We start from the raw sequence: 19,272 nt of genomic DNA on the forward strand, positions 1-19,272 counted from the left end.
ATGAGAGAACCTGGGGGAGACCAGCAGAAGAATCTGTCAACCTACAAAGTGGTGAGAAGCCATGTATAGTTGATATTTTAAGCCAAGAAGTTTAGTAGTGGTTTGTGATATAGCAATACATAACTGATACTACATAATACATAATAGCAATACACAATCTCTAGGAAGAGAGTCCTTTGTTTCTCTCTGTATTCTTGCAGAATTCTTCTCACTGAGGCAATCTTACCTATAAACATAGAGCACCACCTGCCAAATTTGGGAGTTGTAAGCAGGCTGGCAGCCATATGTCAGGACCACCAGCCAGCAGGAGCTTTATCAATTCCTCATAATGGCTTGAAATCTCCCACATCTGGAGCATATGCCACAGGCCAAGTGAAATCAAAATATGTTTCTGGAAAGAAAGGATTATATGGGGGAAGAGAAGGAGAGAAGGGCAAAGCTAAATTAGCCCTTTATCACTAACATGTGAGCAAGGGTTAGGATTCGGAGTAGGGAACTTTTAGGGTGGGGAGAGCTGGAAAGCTGAGTGGATAAGACTCAGTAGGGGACTTCTGATAAGGCCTGGTGCACGGAGCACTGTCTGGGAGAACGTGTTCCAAAGGAATAGAATAGGCGTGCTGGGGCAGGGAGGTGGGGCAAGAGAACGAGAGCAGCCAGACTCCTAGGAGGGCCACCCTTATTTCTTTGGTGGCTGCTCTAAATATACTCAAACACTTGTAGGAAACAGGAGAAGTGGAATGTCATTTTTCTCACATGAGAGGAATCTGCCCACATTGTCGCTACAGTAAACTGGTCAAATCATTAACCTACATAGACCCCCACACAGGTATTGCCATTAACAACACTCCCACACAGTCAACACTGAGCCACAATGAGCTGCTGGAGGAGGAGGGGGAGGCCTGATACCACTCTTGAGTGTGGCTGCCTCCCTAGCAAGTAGGGAGCCAACTGTGACTACTGACCACGACAAAACAAGACAGAAGAGCTCACCCCTCCATCTTGAAATCGGGGCCAATTAGAAGCAAAGGAAGGAATCCCTCCTTATCTGTTTTAAGATTCACCCTAAGTCCTTTAAATGCTGTCCATCTTAGACACAGACTTTAGCTTTTTCCTCACCTCCCCTTGAGCATTGTTTCTCTTTCCTCTTCCCAGAACATACCACAGGGCCCTTATCACATAGCACTTATCACATGGAAACTTCGATGGTTTATGTGTCTGCCTCCCTCACTGAGGGTGTTCACCTGGAGGGCAGGGCCCCCGTCCACATAGCTTTATGTCTCTAGGGCCTAGCATGGTGCTTGCCACATATTCAGTGAATGTTGAAATCAAAGTAACCAGCTGACCAAAAGTAGCTGCCAAAATGCATCAGCAGTAACCAATGTAAACCATAAATGACAGGTAAGTATATAGGTGAGACAGGTTTTGTTCTGTTTTGTCTGTAAATATGGCTACTTTGAAAAGATGTTTCCTAAAGTTTGCTCTGAGTGTGCTCTGATATGCCTTTATATACCACTTTGTTTCTGTCATAAACTGTAGTATTGCTTTTAATCAGAGCACAATACAACCCATAAAGTCATCCCTTCAATATTCTTGCCTTAAAGGCCATGCATAAAACTCTGCTTCAGTGTCTAATGTTGAGTCACTCACGGTAGGCACCATCAACAAATATTTGTGGGATGAATGGATGGCAGATTGACCTTAGCTTCCTTCTGCCTTCCCTGATCCCTCCCTTCATCCAACTCAGTTTTAATCGGAGTGCATTCCCCTAGAAAGGCAGGATGGCATGGTAGGAAAAGCACTGGTTTTGAATTAGATTGCCTGCTTTAAGTCCCAGCTCTGACACTTAGGGACTCAGCATGAGTTTTTGGAAGATAAATAGTAGTATAAAATGGCTATTTTTAATAGTGCAGACAGGATTAAAGAAGCCAACAGGAGATACTGAGGCACCCAGGAACTAGGAAAAGTGGGAGGCCATTTCTACTCCTAGGTCCATAGATCAGGGGGAGTAAATGGTGGTATTAAATCCTAGTTGAGAGCTGGAGTCATGAAAAAGAGGCTGCCAGGCAGGGCTGCAGTCTCCCAAGGAATATAACCACTTCCAGAATGATGCCAAAGCAGGGAGAGGTGGCATCACTCTTTCCCCCCATGCTCTGATCCTCTGCAGTTGGGGGGCTTTGGCTGAACTAATCGGAACCCAGAGGAAAGGAACTCTGGTGATGGCATCCAATCTATGGAAGTCAACCTCCTGGCAAACAGAGAGGGCAGAGAAAATTAAACTTGAGTTAATATAAAATATCCAGAATACTTTCTATGTAAGCCTAGGTGAGTGACTACCTTTCTGGCTTCAGTTGTCTTATCTATGAAACAATGCGTTTTGAGGCTATTTTGAGATAGATGCAAAGGCAATTGCAAAAATTTACTCATTAATATGTCCTCTCATCTAGTACTCCAGATCCTAAAATATTTTTGTCTTCGATAGAAATCCCTCAACCTAAAGCTGTAACAGCAGCCACTCAAACTTCACAGTTGATCTTCTGAAGAGGATCCTGGGACAAAAGAGATGTGGATAGAAATCCTTATCCGAAGAGATGAATAGGAAAAATAAAAAGTGACTTTTATTTCCTACTTTTTATTCCAAAAAAGAAAGTAACAGCATGCAATAAAAATAACCCTCCTCACTCAGTGAAATATCTAATACATGTTTCTCCCTCACCTATGATTTCTGTAAAGAAACCAAAATGAGTGGTATTTGCAAGAGATGCAGAAATCCTTTATCCCTACTCTCTCTAGGAGTCTGCTCAGAATCCAAGGTTTAAAATTTGGTCTTCCTTGTTGCCCCAAAGTCTACAGACATCTAGAAGGATTAAACTAGTCCTAGATTTATCTTTGCTGGGCCAGAGTCATCTAAGATTCTTGTAATGGGTTAGGCATTTCCAGAAAATCAACGAACTTGAAATCAGTTTTCTAAATCTGGACCTATTCAATTAAACACAATTCCGTAAGTGAAAACTGTGATGTCACACAACTAGAAACAGCTTTGACATTTGCAATTACAAGTCTGTCTTTCTTTTTTGGAGATATTACCATTATTTTCAGAGCTATAAGGGACTTTGGAAATCACTTAGTTGAATTTCCTCATTTTTCAGACGAAGAAACCTGGAACACAACAGCGTAAATGCAGAACAAGGACTCACCTTGGCCCTCAGGTTCCTAATCTAGTGCTTTCTTACGGCCACGCACAGCCTCTTTATATTAAAGCTCTATAATCACACAAAGTTTTCCAAGGCGTTAAATTCTTTATATTGAGTATTATTAGATATTCACATTTTAAGTGAGGCCAGAAATCAACTGATTTGTGAAAGAAAGAAGTTTTAAACACAAGCATACCAGACGGTGCTCACCATAGTTTTATAAATGTCCCATAACTTCATCTGGGAGGAAGAACATTCTTACTTGTTGACAGCAAATAATCGATCATGGGTCTCGATTTTCTCATTTTCTTAATGCTATATAGTCATTTAATCACTTTATAACACATTAACTGCCATGAGACTTGTATTTAACTCACTCTAGTTTAGACCTCAGGGTCACATGAAGCATATATAAAATCTTATTTGTTGATATTCTTATTGTTACAATTAATATTGACAAATTAATTCTAAAAATATGGATTAAATAAATAGAAGTCAATAATTTCATTTTCTGTTTATGCTTACCTTTAAATTATACTTGAAGTTTTTATTCTATTTTCATAATAAAACACTATGGCCCCAAGGAAAAGTTTCTGGGTTTTCTTTGTGTGTGGCAGTCAATGTGTTAAATTGTTACAATAATTCTGTCTCTTTTCTTTCTCTAAAAATAGTAGTTGTCCTTCACCTACTAATTTCAATGGCTTTCAAATACTGCTGTCTGCTCTGTATTTCAGGAATGAATTCTAGCTGCATCAGTCACACAGACCCCGCCAACAATACCCTGTTTGACTTATTGACTCAGATGCCTCCAGATCTCAGCAACTGGAGAGTTGAGCATTTTCAGAATCTGCATATTAGCTCTGTGGTATAATGACTGATGTCAGCCCTGACTTTGCCAAATATCTCTCATCACTACTGGTTATATCCCTTTCCAAACTATTGGGCTTGCTCTCCCTTTCTGGAGCACACCCCCTTCTACATATTTGCAGTATGGATTCAACAATATGACAATCATTTTCATTCCTTAAAAGTGCCACTGCTGCAATGGATAAAAATAACTTTTACTGTTGTCACTGCCTGGTTGGGAGAAATGGTAAAGGAGAGATGAGAAGTTGTAGTAACTAGTATGGGTATGTTTAATCTCCTATCTTTGTCCAAAACTATTCTATTCTCCTGACCTGAGTCTCCTAAACTCTTGGTTATCCAAACTCCCTGGGACTAATGTTTTTTTGGAGAAAAATAACAAGCAAATGTTGACCTCCTATGCCAAGCCTATGGTTTTTAACTTGCTTTAGGCTTGAGCTCTGCAATCCACAGGCAGCCACAGGCTTCTGTGAGTGTTGTGTTTTTGATTGAAGAAAAAAAATTGGGGGAGAGCATAGTATGTTGCACAAAATATGCCATGGCATGCTTTCCATAAGCTTCTAGGACAGTTGAGGGAATGTAAGACTCAGCCAGGCAAGTAAACACACATTTAATAGTACGGTAACATGGATCAGGAAAAAGTTATTCTAAAGCATAGCGTCAGAAGAGAAAGAATACTCTCCCCTTTTATGTAATGTTTTCCTTATGTTTCCTTCAAGCAGAGCTTATTCCTTGACAAGCTTTTCCTTACCACTGCAGCTAGCACTTCTTTTCTGGGATGGCTCAGGAACTGTAGCTTCTCACTGAGTTTGTTTATTTATTTACACTGCCAGTCCTGTTCTCATCCAAACTAACATGTGTCTGCACAACACACGGTAAAAAGTAAATGTCTTTCTTCATGTTTATTGCCCTGAAGTTGTTCACCAAATTGCTTTTTTACATCCCTTTTGCAATCTCATCCCATCCGGCTCAAGTATCCCAGATTAGAAAGGCTGTCTCTGGAGTCCTTTTCAAAGGGAGCCTCCTATAGCCTTTAAATCCCCCATGTTTTATGGCGCAGATATTCAGGATCTGAAGTATTAAGCAAGAAGGAAAGCAAAGCTGATGGGGACAGGCACAGAAAAATAGAGTGGCTTCTTTTTTGGATAATCATTATTAGAATTGTCCTGTTATCTGTACCTTTTCTGGTTCAAAGTGATAAACTCAGTCATTTACAACTAGACATTATGCAATAGATAAAGGGCAGAGAGGCTCTCTGTGTGTGTGTGTGTGTGTGTGTGTGTGTGTGCACATGCACCTACAATGTCCAGAAAAAGACAGTTCCACTACAGAAAGAGCAATGTTGTAAATGAGAACTCCTAAAAATAAGGCAAAAATCATAAGCAGGTCATTGCCTTCATTGTAATATCAAACCTAAAGAAAACAATGCCTACCTTCAACATTCCAACACACATATACAAAATAATAAATGATATTTAATTAAGGAATTAGCATTGAAAGGCCAGTTTCTCAGATTCTAATTTTTAGCACCTTGAAAAGAATGCATATTTCAAGTTCCCTTGCATGCAGGCCATTGTATATTCTCAATTCTACTTTTGGGATGTATAACAACCACACCAATGAAGGACTCTAGAGACATGCAACGATCTGTAGCATTGCAAGCTTCCAAGATGGTATGAACAGGGACAATAACTTCTTTTTCTCCTCTAACTTATCAACACATAAATTGAAGGCAATCCAGTAATAAGGATTACAAATGGAGGCTGGAAAGAGAAATACAATTCTTACTTGTTTTCCCACAAGGCTTTAGTGATTTCCTAAACCAAAATTATGTGAGCATAAGAATTAGCAAGGTGTCTATGAATGGGGACTTTTTCAAAGTGGCCTCCCAGAGGTTTGCCGCTGCGTAAAGCTGTAGCGCTAACAGAGTGTAGTCCTTAAGATATTTTGTTAAATACAACACATAGGATGGGTTTATATAAAAATCGCTTTGTGAGCTTGTGACTTTCAACTAAATAATACTTCTTTCAGTAACTACTGAAAGCTCAACGGCTTGTGCTACTGGCGAAAAGAGGCGGGGAGCTCACCATTGACTAACAGCCGGGGTGTACACCGCTCAGAGGTGCTGCCCTCTGTTCTCAAACCCGGGGTGGGCCAGTGAATCCTATTCTCTGCTGCCGTGGGTCCCCAGTTGCGCTAGAAATAGAAGAAAGTCATGGACCTTCCTCTTCCTCCTCAAGACTGGAAAAACCTTTCCAAATATTATTCCCAGTCCCCTAGATGAGAAATCAAAATGCACAACAGATCCTCTCAAGAACATTAGGAGACAGAGAGGGTGAGAGGGAGCGCGCCAAGCGATGGCGAGCTGACTACGGAGGGAATTGCCTAACAGGAGGAGGAATCTTCCAGAGCCACAGCAAAGGCTTGGTTTGGAAGAAAGCCCTAGCACAATTGCATTTCCAACCGAATTATCCTGAGCGCACACACCTCTGGGTCCTCCCCCCTCGGAGCAGGTAAACCTCGGTGGAGCTGAGTGGTGGCGCCCACTGAGTTTCCTCGGGACGACCAGCCCAGCGACCAACTGCAGCTACTTTTATTGAAAGAAAGAAAGGCAACAGAGGAGAGGGTCAGGAAAGCTGAGAAGAGTCCGCAGCCAGAAACCCTCCAGCGATCTGCCAAGGGGGCGAGGAGCGAGCTGCCCTGGGGCCAGTCCTTGCGCCCTGGCTTTGGAGGGGGGGGCGGGTGCAGGGCAGCGAGGGTGCTCCGCTACCAAAAGCTCGGGGCGCCCAGCCTGAGGCCGCGGAGAGGAGCCGGACGGGGGTCGAGGGGGAGGACTCTCGCCCGCTGAACCTTCGGCCTCAGCACTCCCAGCCCCAGCGCGCCCACTCTCCCCGCCGGAGCTGCCCTTCTGGGGACTCTTCGCCCACTCTCCCAGCTCGCGTTCTCCCGCCGTCTTTGCGTTGTCCAGAGATGCTCCGCCGCAGACCCAGGACCCCTTAGGCGCCTCTTCCCGTCCCTCTGCCAAATTGCAACGCCTGTACTTTTCCAGCTCCCTCTTTCCCTCTTGAAATTGAAAGTTATTGAGGTCGCTCAGGGTTGTTGCTCCAGCAGTTTCCTTCCCCGCCCCCGAGCTCCCCCCGCCCCCCGCAGCCATCCCCCCTTCTCTCCCCCTCCCTCTCCTCCTCCTCCCCTATGGGGTGCTCCCGGGAGCCCAGCCCAACACTGGTGCAGCTCCTGCTCGAGAACGCCAGAAGCAGTTCGGGGTCTCTCCGCCGCCCCTTGGCCATGGCCGCGGTGCCCACGGCGGCCGTTCCCCTGCGCTCCCGGGGCCCCCGCCGCTGCCGCCGCAGCTTCTGAGCCCAAGGGGCCGCCGCCGCCGCCCGCCCGCCCGCCTGGATCCCGCCTGCGGCCGCCGCCGCCCACCATGCTACCTGCGGCCGCCCCCGCGGCTCCTGGAACGCTCCTTCGCGGGGATGACAGCCACCCCAAAGAAGCCGCCGCGGTTCTGTGCTTGGACAATTTGAAAATACAATAGTTGGTTGCCCCGTCCACCCGCCCCGCTTCGCTTGCCATCACAGCACGCCTGTCGGATCTGAGTGGAGAAGTCCCGCTGCTCGGGTTCTCTATATATACGCCTAACACCTACATATATTTTTAAAACATTAAATATAATTATCAAAACTATAAAGGAGAAAAGGAAGGGAAACATTACTGGGTTACTATGCACTTGCGACTGATTCCTTGGTTTTTTATCATTTTGAACTTTATGGAATACATCGGCAGCCAAAACGCCTCCCGGGGAAGGCGCCAGCGAAGAAGTAAGTGCAGGGTTTTTACGCATTTGCTCCCTCCCGCCGCGTTCACCTGTCGGGTCGCTTTGCCTGTCCGGAGTTGGCTCCCAGAGGCGGCGGTCCTCCCGCCCTGCACCCCACGCCTCCCCGAGGAGAGAACAGTCTGGGCTCTGGGGACACTGACGGCGTCTTCCACGCTGCCCCTCCGCGCCCCTCTCTTCCCCGGCATCTCTTCGGGCATTCCCGGAGCTAACGTAGCTCCTGCCCCCTCATAACTCAGGTTCGCGGGGAAGTTCTGTCGGCGGTTAGACTCGCTCTAGGGAATCTGCGCTTTCCTTTTGAAGACCGGACGGGGACCGCGAGTGCCTGGGGGCGCGGCCGGGGCAGCAGCTCCCCTTGGGTCGCCGTCTGGCGCGAGGATACCCCGGCTGGGCCCTCGAGCTGCGCGGGGAGAGCCGGCGAGCGAGCCAGCGCCTGCGCGGCCGCAGCCCCGCCACGCACGAGTGGAGCAAAAGGGCGCGTGAGGCGCGGGGGGCTCGCGCGTCTGCGCGTTCGCTGAGCCGCCCGGCGTCCCACGCTCGGGGGTCTGAAGACAGCCGAACCTCAGCCGCTGGGAGTCGGAGGTGCCGGGTTTCCAGTTACTCTGTTGCCTGTCACGTGTGAGCGCTTTTACCATCTCAGGCCCTTTCAAGTGTGTCCCCTGAGACACACACGTACTGAGGGTGGGGTTCCCCCTAGACACTCGTGCTCGCCTCCTCCCTGTCCCTTATCCTGTTACTTGGAAGGCTGGCCTGTGCAGGCTTCTTAAGAAGTGCCCTAGCTGGGATTAGACGGGCACCCCCAACTAGGTTTCGTGTGTGTCAAAGGTGGCATCTTCCCGAGATAAGAGGACAAGAGCGAGGGTGGCACCTCACCCTGCTCCGGGGTAGTCCGCTGCGCTCGCCGTTCTAGTGCGTGTACTCGCGTGGGGAGTCCCTTCGCGGATCCCGGAGCCCCCGGGGGAGACCCTGGCTCCGTCGTTGGGGACGCTGTTTGGGAGAGGGAGAAATAAACCTCCTTAGAGCTCCGGAAGCGCAGAGAGCGCAGTCGCTGCCTTGGCCCCTCGGACCTCCGCGGCGGGGCAGCGCAGGACCAGGGGCCGCGCCCCGTCCGTCCCCGGCGCGGAGCCTTCCGCGCGCGTCCCGCCAGGGAAGTCCCTCGGGGCAGCAGAGGAGGCAGCGCGGGGGACACAACACGGGCTTGTGTAAGCTGGAAATTTAGTAATCGCTTCTCGGCCGCTGTTTGTCCCAGCCCTGCTCCTGGGCATGAGGGTCCCCTGAAAGCTCCCTTTGTGCCGCTCGCCTGGGCCAGACAAGGTTTGATTCACCTGAAAATTGCCTCTAAGGAACGTGGCCCGGCCCGAGCGCCGGGGGCTCTGGTCCGGCCGCGCCGCCTAGAGATCGCGTAGCAGGGGGCAGGAGAGCCTAAACTAAATATGTCAGGGCATCCGATTTATTATTCTTGGCCTCTGAATGGTGTGTATTCTTTGTAACTCCCCCACCCACGCTTTCATTCAGGCCATGAGGCCCCCTCGCGGAAGGAGCGGCCTGGGGCTCAGGGGTGCCCTTGCGCCTGGCGTCCCTGTCTCCCCTCCTCGCAGGGTCTGAGCTGGGACATTGAGTCTCCGGTCGCTAGGGAAAGAGGGGAGAGGGCGGGCAGGAGCCTTGCCTGCGGCTTCCTATCTGCTCTTCCAGCCTGTGCTCATTGACACCTCCATCCCACTCCACGGAGGACCCCCCGCCGGGAGTCACACACTTGCCGAGGCGGGGCAGGGTACTGAGTGTCAAAGTGTCAGAGGCATCTCTGCAGCTTTGGGGCCCCTGTTTCTGAAGGAAGACGCTGGAAGGAAAGCTTGCTGTCCATTTGTTCCCACCTCCCCCAGCGAGGACCAAGGTCCAGGAAGCTGCCGCGTGAAGCTGCCCAGGTCGTTGAGGCGCAGCGGGATGCTGCACCTCTAGGCTGGGACTGGAGAGGAGTCTTGGAGTCCAAAGGGAAACTGCTTTTCTAGCTGTCTTAATAGCGTCACGGCCAAGTCAAAGGCGCCCTCTGGTTGTGTTGAGGGGATCAAAGAGGGAGTGGGTGGAATTAGGCTGAAATTCCAATTATTCTGTGGGAGTGGGTTTGGGAGAGAACGCCTGCAGGCGATGCTCCTTCTCACTGGAGTCTCCTTTGGCGGCTTGGTTTGCTGTTGCAATCCTGGGAGAGGGGCGACCCCTTGCGTCCTCCGAGGAGACAGACGACACTGTATTGGCAGGTGCAAGATGACATTTTGGAGAATAAGGAAGGGGTGGTGGAGGGTAGAGCCCAGAAACTCAAAGTCAATCTGTATATGCACAAACTCTTATATATAATTTGATTGGAAACCTCTTAAAAATGAATAAAAACCTTTTTTTATCAAATAGGAACTAGAAAAATTTTTTAAAATAAAAAAAAATAAGATATCGGTCAAACGTATTTTAAAAAGAGGCTGATTTTTCTATTTTTTTCTTCAAGAAACAACCAAAGTGAATATTTGAGAATATCCTTCTGGCCTGTAGATAAATAGCTTAACTTTCCGAAACATTTAAAACAACCACTAAAGATATTAGAGGTACAAAATTAAGGTGTAAGAACTGTTTTTCAAGGCTTTTTTTAAAAAAAGAGATCTCTGGTTGTTTTAGTAGAAAAGTTTCTTGTAAACTAAGGTAGATATTCATTTGCAGTGTTATATGTTGTCAGGTCTAAATAACCATGGCTCATCCTTAGAAAGAGCAAATAAAGCAGCGTCAGTACTGTCCTGTTTCCCTAAAACAACCGTTATTCCATTTGTCTCTACTTGGTTACAAACCAGTGATACTAGTTGTTACAAACTAGCGTTTCCTCATATAAAAGAAACAACAATTTAAGACAGGAGTCTTGTGATTTTTAAAAATCTATTAAGTTATGGGTGAATAAATACACAATAACTTTTTATCTATTTGAATTAATATACAGCTCCTAGAGGTGACAAAATTGAATTTATTCAAGATAAAAATTAAATATAATTTTTATTTAAAACTCCCCAACCAGCAGTCTTTTTAGAGGCATGCCTTAGCTTTAAGTATAGCATCCCAAATCAAGAACCTCGAACTCAGTTTTTGTTTTATTTCCAGCTCAGCCTTTGCAGCTTGGTAAAGTCAACCTCTGAAGTCCAGGTTGTGTGCTAATAAAATTAAAAAGCATTTCTGCTGTAATAATAACTATAATACCTTCCTGGTGTATCACGTTTTCACTTGTATTATTCATTTGGGCCCTGAAGTAGCCACCTGAAGTGTAGAGGCAGGTATTTATCTTCCCATTTTCTGAAGAAAGGGCCTGAGAAACAGGAATTAAGTGACCTACACAAAGCCATACAGCCAGTAAGTGGAACTTAGCTCCTGCCATGAATCTCATAGTTATTTATACATTTATTTTATATGCTGATCCATGTCATAGAAAAGACATCAGGCTTATTAAGTAATAAAGTTGATTGTCTCCAGACCATCATTTAATCCAATATGTTTAGAGAATAGCTGTTCTCCTTGACTGGAAGTTTTTGAACTGATATTTATATGTATTATGTATTGGTGACCAATGTCAAAGAATTAAATAATAATAATCATAAAGTTTGCTATATAGAATATAATATTATTAAATTATCCAGAAGATATTGTAGGATCATATTGTGCCAGAAGGCTATTGTTAGAAACATCAGGTGCCATTTAGTATCCTTTTTACTTGATGCCAACTATTACTTGGGTTTTAGTTGCTCAGATTCTAGATAAATGCAAGCTTTGAAAAGCCATTTGTGCATGATAATTGAAAAGTGCCCATTGTGTAATCAATAAAACTTTTACAATTCTTTCATAAAGAAGTCTGGGAAAAGAGCAAGAATACAAAGGAAATAATATTAATGCTAATAAAATAAAAACAGACTTACTGGAATATACTGGTCATTGCTCATAACATTTTTTCAGAGGTTGAGCCATTCTTTGAAATTATGATACACGCTTGGTGATTATATTGCTAATCCTGGAAAATAACAAGTTAACTGATAAAATAGAAAAAATCTTTAATTCTACTATGCATTCTGTAATACTAATTTTGGATGAAAGTTGGGTTTGGATATTGACTACAGTGCATTTTTCTCACCTGTCTCCATTTGTCACCGTCTATCTTGCTTTTGAGAGAGACATTGTTTTACAGATAGAGACATGGACAAAATTTGCTAGAGAAAGTATATTCTATTACATGTCATGTGAATATCTGTATAAATCAAAGACAAATTCAAACTCATAGTCAGTAGTGGCAACATCTAAATATAAGCAAAAACTCTCTGTAATTCTAATTTAATCATCATTATACTATCAGGGTTGTTTCTTAAAATGTCCTTCGCTTTATACTATTTTAATTCTTTGTTTATTACTTCAATAGAAGGATTTTACCAAGATCATTAGAAATGATCATTTTAAAATTGTCTTTTGAGTCCCAAGTTACTCTCTAATGAAAGTAATTGAGAATATAAGAATGAATGTGAAATTGATTTAATGTAATTATTTTAATATTTTCCTAAGCATGAAATATGAACAGTATTTAAACTTGTAAGTAGGTAAGCTTTGCTAAATTATTTCTCCATTAAATATTTCCCTGGCATTTAATATTCTACAAATTAGGTCCCCAGAAAGTAATGAATGGAAATTACAACATGTAGTAAAATTTGATTTTCAAATTTTTATGGGGTAAACCTTGCTACACTACTACAAACTGAATTTAGTTGTTGTCTGATCCATTTAGATGATTTGAATCTGTAAAGACATCTCTAGATTGCTATTAAATGTCTAAAATATTTTCTAGTTAAATGGTTAATCTATTTTTAGATGCAATAGTTCTTTTGAATTTTATGTAATGTTGATAGAATACTATGTAATCAGAAGCCTTTGTAGAGTTAAGACCTAAAGATCCTTCTGTAATTATAAAAATGAACTATTAAAAAATAAAACTCTTCTAGATATAGTGATTTACTAAATCATCTTTTCCCCTTAATCTCTATCCAAATGTTCATTCTGGACATTGCCCTAACCTCTCTCTCCTTCACTGTTCATTCACACAACCTATCCCCACCCCCAAAAAATTCTTTTCCGAGTAGAGAATTCTTGAAATGCCATCAGAGTGGATATTGTGTTTCATGAAATGTAAGAATCAACTTTGGTTACCATTAGGAAAACATCATTCAGTTTTGAGAGCATGGTAAGGATCATGCAAGACAGTGTGTTGAAATTATATGTTTGACTTGGTTAGGACTATTTCTTCTCCTAACAGTGCATTGTATGTTGGCATTCTTTTTAGAATGATAATTTGAGAAAATGTTCCATCATAAATTATAAAGGCTTTTTTGCCTTGCATTTGATTTTGAGAGATGTAGATTGCTTTCTTGATTTTGGATTTTTCTCAGGGTTTAATATGCTTGAATTATCTTAAAATTTATCATCTGTTGGACAACTTTATACATTTCAAATGCTTTGCAGTTATACCTTAACAAAATACCTAAAGTGTAAAGTATACGTCTGCAAGAGGTGCTGCCGATTTTTTCTGTTTCTTTAATTCTGGCCATCAGATCTTTCCATTCAGGAATATTACTAGCATTCTGATTAAAATAGTCATCAAGTAATACTGAAAAGAATGGAATGTTCCATTCTCAGAGATTGTGGGGGTGCTGGGAATGCTAAATATGTAAGTGTCATGAGTGCTTTAAAAAATCCCATTTTTTGCTCCAAAGGTCTCAATAACATGAAACTTTTAAGCAAAATACCTTAATTATTTTCACATGTGAACAGTTTGAATAATTTAAAAAATTCATTTTTAAAAAATATGTTTACAGGTGCCTCTTATCTGATAAGAGCATTTCTGCCTTATTTATAATCTCGGCAAAGGACCTAGTTACCATCTGCTGCAGCTAAAATTCTTCTGGAAGTATTTTAGGGAAAATTCAGTGGTACTAAAGAATATGATTGCCCAATTACATATATTGAATAGCTTTTAACTTTCTTTATATTTTATGTAAAAATCCCATCTAGTCTTTAAAACACCACCTTATTCGTGTTCTATCTGACCGTTAAGAATTTCATTAATAGCAAGTATCATAAATTTGTGGTAGAGTCTGAGACCCGAGAAGGAAGACTCTCCAGTGTTTGTTGGGTAAAGGCAGCCTGAGAAGTTGAAGACCTGGATTCTAGATCCAGTGCTGCTACCAATGTCTGGATAACCAAGGCATTAACCCAGGCAAGTCCCTAACCACACTAGGCTGACAGTTCCTCTTCTGGAAAATGAGGAGGTTGATCAAGAGTTTATATCTAAGTGACCCCTATAGTCTCTTCAACTTGTAATCTTTTGATATGAGAACAGTAACTTACTGGCCTTATTCAACTAAGTTTAGCAGATAAAAATTAAGAGTACAAACAAATATAAGTGTTCATTTATTATAAGTAAATTCATCACATAGATATTAACTAATGAGTGATATTATCAATGTGAATAATTAATTAATTATGATATGCCCCATCCTTCACAATTTTTAGTGTCTGAAAACCATGGCCACATCATCAATCAGCATACTCGCTCTATAACAGGTTGCTTTTGTCCTTGGGCTTAGGGTCACAGGGACCTGGTTTGAAATACCAACTAGGGGGATGCTTCAAAGCTTCCCTACCATACCAGGCTTTCAGAGGTGGCCTGTGCAGATAAAAAAAAAAAAAGTGATTATATTAGTCTAGCTTTAAGGGAATGAGGCCCTATTCTATGACAGTGAATGATTGAGCAAGAGGGTATACACAGCAGATGAGTTCTTTTGATCAAATCAATATTTCTTGGAAATTAATTTGATATGAAGGGGAAAGGAAAGGAAGGTCATGTTTGGCACAAACTTTGTAATATAAGGACTCAGGTCTGGGTGAATGGAAAAATAACGGAGAGAGACAAAAAGAAAAGTAGAGGAAGCAGTTTTGTAGGAAATCTCTTTTTCTTTTGAACTATCTTTACTTTAAGGAGTCAGAAGAATGTTTAAGAACTCAGAATTAGTTTCTTAGAGTATCAAGGGCTGAAAATGAGTACTTCAGAGTCACTCACATAAAAGAGATGTTTATTATTATCAAAAGTGTTTGCAGTCCTGACATTGAGACTCACTCTTCTTGGTGGTGTAAAAATAAAATTAATTACATTAAGATTCTTCATCTATTTTCAATAGTTTAATATATCATTCTCCACTGTGGTTTCTTACTTTTATAGTAAGTATTACATAAGGGAATGGTCCCTGGTATGCGCTATAGATGTTAGTTGCCAAATCTTGCAGCTGAAGATTTATACTTAGAAGTCTCATCGCCTGTGGAACTCTGTTACCTTGCCACAGATGATAAGGAGACTTGAAACACTTTATGGTAATGAAAGAGAAGTTTCCATAAGGTGTAAAAATGAATTTTTGAACCATTCAATTTGGATCTAGTATCTATTCATAACAATAGCATTCTACTTCCAAATACTTTCTCTACGAAGTGTGTTCTCTTAAAAGAAGAGAATCTTAGGATGGGCTAAACTCCAGTCCATCTACACAGTGTGGGGATTCCCTCTACATCTCCACTGAGTAATTTTTCCATCCTCAGTAGCAGGGAGGCCCCAAGCTCGCTCGCTCTCTCTCTCTCTCTCTCTCTCTCTCTCTCTCTCTCTCTCTCTTTTTCTTCTTAACCCATTTTGGAGCTGCCGTACCAGAAGCAGTTTATTCTCCTCCCAGTCCTCTTCTGAGCAGTTGGCATTGGCATGGGATTAGATTTAGTTCCCTTAAAACACCTTTCTAAAACAAATACACAATAACGCAGTGTACTATATTCACTCCCAAAAATTGTCCTCAGAAAACTAGCTGGTAAGCATATTTATAATTATACCCCAATACAAAGCACATTCCTGAAAGTAAGTGGTAAAGCAGCCCCCATTTTATAACCACATTATACAAACCACTACCGCACAATATAAAATAACAGAATTTGTGAGCTGCTTATTTTAGAACACTGTTTTCTTAACATATGCTCAATAAGTTGGTAAGAAAAAGAACAGTAATTTCTCATTGTTATGTTCTATTATGCAAAAGGATCTTATGAGTATGAGCAGAGTCAACCTGACAAAGGCTGTCATATAAGTGGAGGAAATACCTGTCACATTTTGCTAATAAGAAAGAGGTAAGATAATGTGCCAAAGTATGTGTAAATATCTTGTGGCACACGATAGCTCCGTAACTCTAGGGCCCCTGTCCTATTTATATATATTTTTATCTTAATATGCATATATATTTGTTAAATTGAGTGTTATGATAGTAATAATTACTTAAATAGCTCCCATGTTTTAATCACCTGTGAGTGCCAGACCCTATACTTGATGTTTTTACAAAAATTATCTCATTGAATCTTTACACCCACACCTACCTGTAAGGAATGTGCCAGTAGTCCCACTTTAGTCTCTCATTCAGGGAAGATGTGATGGACCTGGAATTCCAGTCTAGGCTTGATTCCAGAGCCCAGGTCCTTGCTTGAGTTCTTCACTCCACCTTAACTATTGGGATTGGTACTTGAGGCAATCATGGGAGCCTCTTCTGAAACTCCACTTTACTTTTTCCTTTTCTTACTCTCTTTTCTTTCCTCCTTCCTCTTAACAAACCACAAGTTTTTTTTCAGACACTTACTATAGAGGTTGCTTCTGGTATTCAAGTATACCCCGCCCCCGACATCTCCTTTTTTCTACCCATTGTCCTCTTTTTCTTTAAACCTGCTCTATTGATGGTTTTTAAGCATAAAAAGTTGCTGATTTTTTTATTAGAAAGAATGGGATTGCACAGTTTATATGAAATACTCTAAGATTATTCTTTCTATCTACGGTGTGCACATCCAAGAGAAAGTTAACATAGGCATGAGGATGTAGACAAAGTCTATAATTTTGCAGTTAAAAATCAAAATCCTTCCATGTAATTTACAACCACAATAGATATTTCACTGGCTAGTGTTTGTTATCCAGAAAAGTCATCTTTATAGTGCTTCATAAAATTTGTTATTTATATTACTTTTACCATGAGCATTAACAGTAACCTCCACTCTGAATTCTTGCTTTATGGGACTTGGTACAGAGATACTCAATCCTGAGTTCACCTTAGAATCACCCAGGGATCTTTTAAAAAAAATACTAATGTCCAGACCCCACCCTAGACAAACTGAAACAATTTCTGGAGAGGGGGCCTGTATATTCATATTTCTCAAAGTAGTCCTGGTGTGCAGGCAAGACTGAGAAATATTGTCAGACCCTTAATTCAAGAATAGCAATTGCAGTTGAGCAACTGTCGAAAAACAACTCCAGTTTTATGAGGGTTAGACAGGCAAAATAAACATGTGTTGAGTGTGATAAGACATGAGATATTAACATATGTCATTTGAACAAATAGTAGTTTAGCATATAAAGTAATCTGATAGCCCTTATTGTTTATCAATAGAGTATTGTTAAACTTGTAGCACTTACTGGTGCAGACAAGACTATCTGATATGGGGAGGAGCTATAAATATAGATGAAGCTTCATGCTGGCTTGCCTGCCACTCACCTCCTGCTGTGAATCCCCCCACCCCCTTTCCTAGGTTCCTAAGTTTCATGGAAGACAGTTTTCCCACGGGAGGGGTGAGGGGCAGTGGAACTCTGTGGCTGGTCCCTAACAGGCCACGGACTGACACCAGTCTGCAGCCTGGGGATTGGGGACCGCAGTGATAGAGAATCGTCCCAAAGAGTCCAAGAAAAAAGAGTGAAGTGCACACAGTGGGACATAATAGTGAATTTACAATAAAGGCTGGCTTCATAGAGTAAGAACACTGCTGCTAGGAGAGGTGCAAACCATGGGTGAGGAGGCTTGCTGCTGAACTGTGCTGTGGATGGGGGGTGAGTACATAAAAAACTTGTAGAAGATGGGGTCTCAGACATACTCAATTTTTGTTCAAAGCTACTTAATAATAAACAACTGTTTTTTTATGTCTTACCAGATGATTGGTAATGTGCCCTAAAGTCCTCCTCCTTGTTTTTAGGAAACACTTAATGGCTAGGAAACTGCCTAACAAGAAATAAATGTCCCTTTCTTTTATAGTTTCTACAATTCCCGACTCACTTTCGATTAGCTACTGATGATCAGTAAAACTACTATAAATAGCATAGTTTTAACCCTAACTTCATGGGTTAAGTTTTGCGGTAGGTGGTTTGGTCATGAACTTAATGTTTTTACTTCACTTCTAATGTGCTCTTCTTTGAGTAGTTATCTTCATTAAATCTTGTTTATTAGTCTTTTCTAGTCCATGAAGGATTTTCAAATCTTGCCATAAACCGGGAGAGCTCCGTGTAAAAGGGAGGTGGAAGTCTGGGCTTCCTGTCAGACTTAATTCTGCTTGTTAAGGGGGCTCTTTGGGAAAATTTGGGTTCCAATGAGTCACTAGGCCAAATCCCAATAACCACAATTGCCAAAAGTAATTAGACTGAGGAAAGCCAGGCTCCTTGGAAGGAAGGTCATCACAGCAAGCTTAGCCATTGCTCTGCGGTCAGACCTCGTTACTCCTCCCTAAGGATTGGGAGCAATCATGAGTTACAGAGAGCAGGAAATCCATCAGAAAACAATGCTTTTCCACCCATTTTTTTTTTCTCAATAGGTTATTCAGCCTAAGCATGTAAGAGATGGAAACATGCTGTCAGGACGTGCATAGTTCATGTCAGCATCCTCTTATAAACCACCTTGTCTGCCTGTGTGAGCGCACGTGCCCACATAGAAAACTCCTGCTGCCATCACTGCAAGTTCTCCTCCTCCCTTCCTGAGTAGATAAAAAGAACCCAAGGAATTTAGTCTAGGTCTTCATAAAAGAGGTGTCTGACTAGGATGGAAAGGGAAGGGAAGGAATTCTTGTAAACATCCTTAGGTCAACTTAGATATAACATTATTGAAGCAACATTTGGCAACAAGAAAATGGCAGTACATTACATCAGGACAGGAGTTGTAAAATCTCTAGAGCTAGAAAGGTCAAGAGCAAACTCATGATTTCTTACATTTAAAACAATACATTTTAGAAACATAGTGTTATAAATAGCTAAGTAGAAATTATCAGCAAATAAGTGGTGCTGTAACTTTAAACCTTTAATATTTGAGAAATTAAAAGACTGTTAAACCGTTCCATAGGAAAATATTCAAGTAGTGCAAATGTGTCTGTGTTTAATAACTGAAGTGAAAGTTTGTCCTTGAAACTACTGGCTGGAATACTTAGAAAGGATAGTCCACCAATTCATGTGATGAATCTTTAATTGAACAAAGGCACAGAGCTACCACTGGTCACAGTCCT

The 19,272-nt window shown here is 42.3% G+C and overlaps 1 protein-coding gene across 1 annotated transcript in view; it reads left to right on the forward strand.

Annotated features, from left to right (window-relative positions):
• The first annotated feature begins 7,474 nt into the window (after positions 1 to 7,474).
• RSPO3 (R-spondin 3) overlaps positions 7,475 to 19,272 on the forward strand; it is a 76,603-nt gene continuing 64,805 nt past the window's right edge. Inside the window, exon 1 of the mRNA XM_045544316.1 lies at positions 7,475 to 7,873. Coding sequence (XP_045400272.1) covers positions 7,777 to 7,873 — 97 coding nt within the window. The 5' untranslated portion in view covers positions 7,475 to 7,776. The remainder of the gene's footprint in view (positions 7,874 to 19,272) is intronic.

The sequence above is a fragment of the Lemur catta genome, chromosome 2, assembly GCF_020740605.2.
Source record: "Lemur catta isolate mLemCat1 chromosome 2, mLemCat1.pri, whole genome shotgun sequence".
Taxonomy (NCBI): domain Eukaryota; kingdom Metazoa; phylum Chordata; class Mammalia; order Primates; family Lemuridae; genus Lemur; species Lemur catta.